The sequence below is a fragment of the Macrobrachium rosenbergii genome, chromosome 6 (genome assembly GCF_040412425.1).
Source record: "Macrobrachium rosenbergii isolate ZJJX-2024 chromosome 6, ASM4041242v1, whole genome shotgun sequence".
NCBI lineage: Eukaryota > Metazoa > Arthropoda > Malacostraca > Decapoda > Palaemonidae > Macrobrachium > Macrobrachium rosenbergii.
This window is the reverse complement of record NC_089746.1, coordinates 60,636,495-60,639,011: the sequence shown is the minus strand read 5'-3', so window position 1 is coordinate 60,639,011 and position 2,517 is coordinate 60,636,495. Positions and strand designations below refer to the sequence as shown.

General features: G+C 31.9%; 1 protein-coding gene across 1 annotated transcript in view; it reads left to right on the top strand.

Moving 5' to 3' along the window:
- The window catches only part of LOC136839637 (oplophorus-luciferin 2-monooxygenase non-catalytic subunit-like), a 2,611-nt gene extending 633 nt beyond the window's left edge, over positions 1–1,978 (top strand). Inside the window, exons 1-4 of the mRNA XM_067105949.1 lie at positions 1–51; positions 782–937; positions 1,059–1,160; positions 1,706–1,978. The exon at positions 1–51 is cut by the window's left edge and continues 633 nt beyond it. Of these exons, the coding sequence (XP_066962050.1) occupies positions 1–51; positions 782–937; positions 1,059–1,160; positions 1,706–1,890 (494 nt within the window). The 3' untranslated portion in view covers positions 1,891–1,978. The remainder of the gene's footprint in view (positions 52–781; positions 938–1,058; positions 1,161–1,705) is intronic.
- Positions 1,979–2,517: the final 539 nt, after the last annotated feature.

Sequence of the window (2,517 nt, the reverse complement as noted above, 5' to 3'; positions counted from 1 at the left end):
AGCTACAGAGGTTTAGGGCAGGGAGAAACATGATTGCTGGTATAGATGAACGTAAGTACAGTTTACATTCTAGATTATTGCTAACATTCTTTCACATACCCGTTTTCGAATTCTGAGACACATCATGCTTTCCTTCGGGTCCAGCGTCCTGGTGGCGACAATATATATATATATATATATATATATATATATATATATATATATATATATATATATATATATATATATATATATATATATATATATATATATATATATATGTATATATATATCTATATATATATATATATATATATATATATATATATATATATATATATATATATATATATATGTATGTATATATATATATATATATATATATATATATATATATATATATATATATATATATATATATATATATATTTATTTATCAATTACACAATTGTTCTGTGCATTAGTAGAATTACTAAAAGGACCTCATTCAAACCCTTTTTAGTAATATATATATATATATATATATATATATATATATATATATATATATATATATATATATATATATATATATATATATATATATATATATATATAATGCTGAAAATAATATTGTGAGATACATACAAATCGACAGATATCTGTATATAACTGCCTGCAATTTTGATTGCAATAAATAATATGCTCAGACATCTTAACGATGACAGCAATTTTTATCGATGATTACCAGTTTACTGGTTTACTATTGTTCTAAGCTATTATTGCCCGGTTACAACATCTAATAATGTCTATAACCTTTCAGTGACTTTCAGCACATTGAAATATCTACAGCAGGTAGACTTGACTGCTAATAAGATAGCCAAGATTGAAAGACATACCTTCGTTTTCAACGGAACGGTCACTTCTCTGTACATAAGTTTCAATTCCATCAGCAGCTTGGGAGCAAATGCAATGATGGGTAAGTTTTTACCCCAATTTTCTGACGAAATATGTTTTACTAATATCATTCATGTGTGAAAGTCTGACTCACCTTACCAAACGTTCATGAGATGTATAATACCTGAGACTGTTTTGTTCAGGTGTAACTAATATGGTGAACATCGAATACAACTCCCTGAAGACCTTCGATGAAGAGGTGTGGCGGACGGTGCTTGAGGACGGGGCTATAGTTTCCATTAAGAGTAAGTTTCTTGTTCCGCTTTTAATGAGAACTACCATTAAATTTAAACTGCTTCTGTAGGATAAACGTATTTATCATAAAGCTTACAACTGGTTTTTTTAAAATTATTTAAGCCACTGATACAATGTTCTTCATGGTATACACAAAACAATTATTATTAGGAAAACCATAAACTAGTGCATACCAATATTCGTAGGATTAATTGTCGTAATTATTATCTTAAAGTTAGTACATGCACTAAGATTATAACCCTACCTACCCATTAGGTAAAAGAGGGCAAACCCATGCCCATTACTGTAATAGTGGTATTAATAATATCAAAGGTAAAAGAGAATTTTTGGCTTTCATGCCCATCTGTAAGGCATGTATTTCTTTAGTTATATTTTCATAGTTTTCGTCTACGTACTTTTATATCGCTAAAACCTCTGTAATATCATTCTCATTATCATTATCAACCACCAGTATAACACCAGTCCCCATCACTGAAGAGAATGTTTGCCTTTTTCTCTTTGCTTTTAAGATTTTCATCGTTTGCTTCTCTTTCAGATAATCCCCTCCAATGTGACTGTGACATACGCTGGCTCATCGTAGACGATAATTTTTTGAGTCAGATTATGAGTGGTGCTACTTGTGAAGATGGAACTCTCATTCATGAAATAGACCCTGCTTATTTTGATTATTGCATTGCAACGACTGTAACCCAGAACATCGGAGACACTGGTTTTGATTAATGGTTTAGATAAGGTGAACACGGCACCATTTCAGGTTTGTTTTGTGAGTGGTTTGGTGTTGGTAAAATATAGTTGGTCATATGCAGAATTTCTGTTTTCAACCTTTTGAATCTCTGATAGTACAGCTTATGCAACATTTCTTAATTATTTTTAATATGTACTAAATTCCTTTCCGATAACCTATAGTTACTTTTCCATCTGGAGTTTCTGGAGATATTTCTATAGATTTAATATAAACATACAGTATATTGAAGATGTCCTGCTTGTCATGAGAATGGTGAAACTTGATAGATGGCAAATACTTATATTTCTTAGAATAGCTTATTAAATGATAGGAAAGGAGGTAATGAAAATCTTAAGAGGTTGATCATTTTCATCATACGTAAAACTAGACCAACGAATACTAACATAAACGTAAGCATGAGTACCCTACCCTACCATTCCCCTATCTACCCTGCCGAAAGCCAAGGCGGACAAACAGGTTTGCAGAAGGATAGTGGATATGTCATGTCTCCCCTACCCTCCCGATCCCCTACCTATCCCGCCCCCAGCTGGGGCGGACAAACAGGTTTGCAGAAGGAGGGTGGATGTGCCATGTCTTCCATACCCTCCCGATCCCCTAAGTAA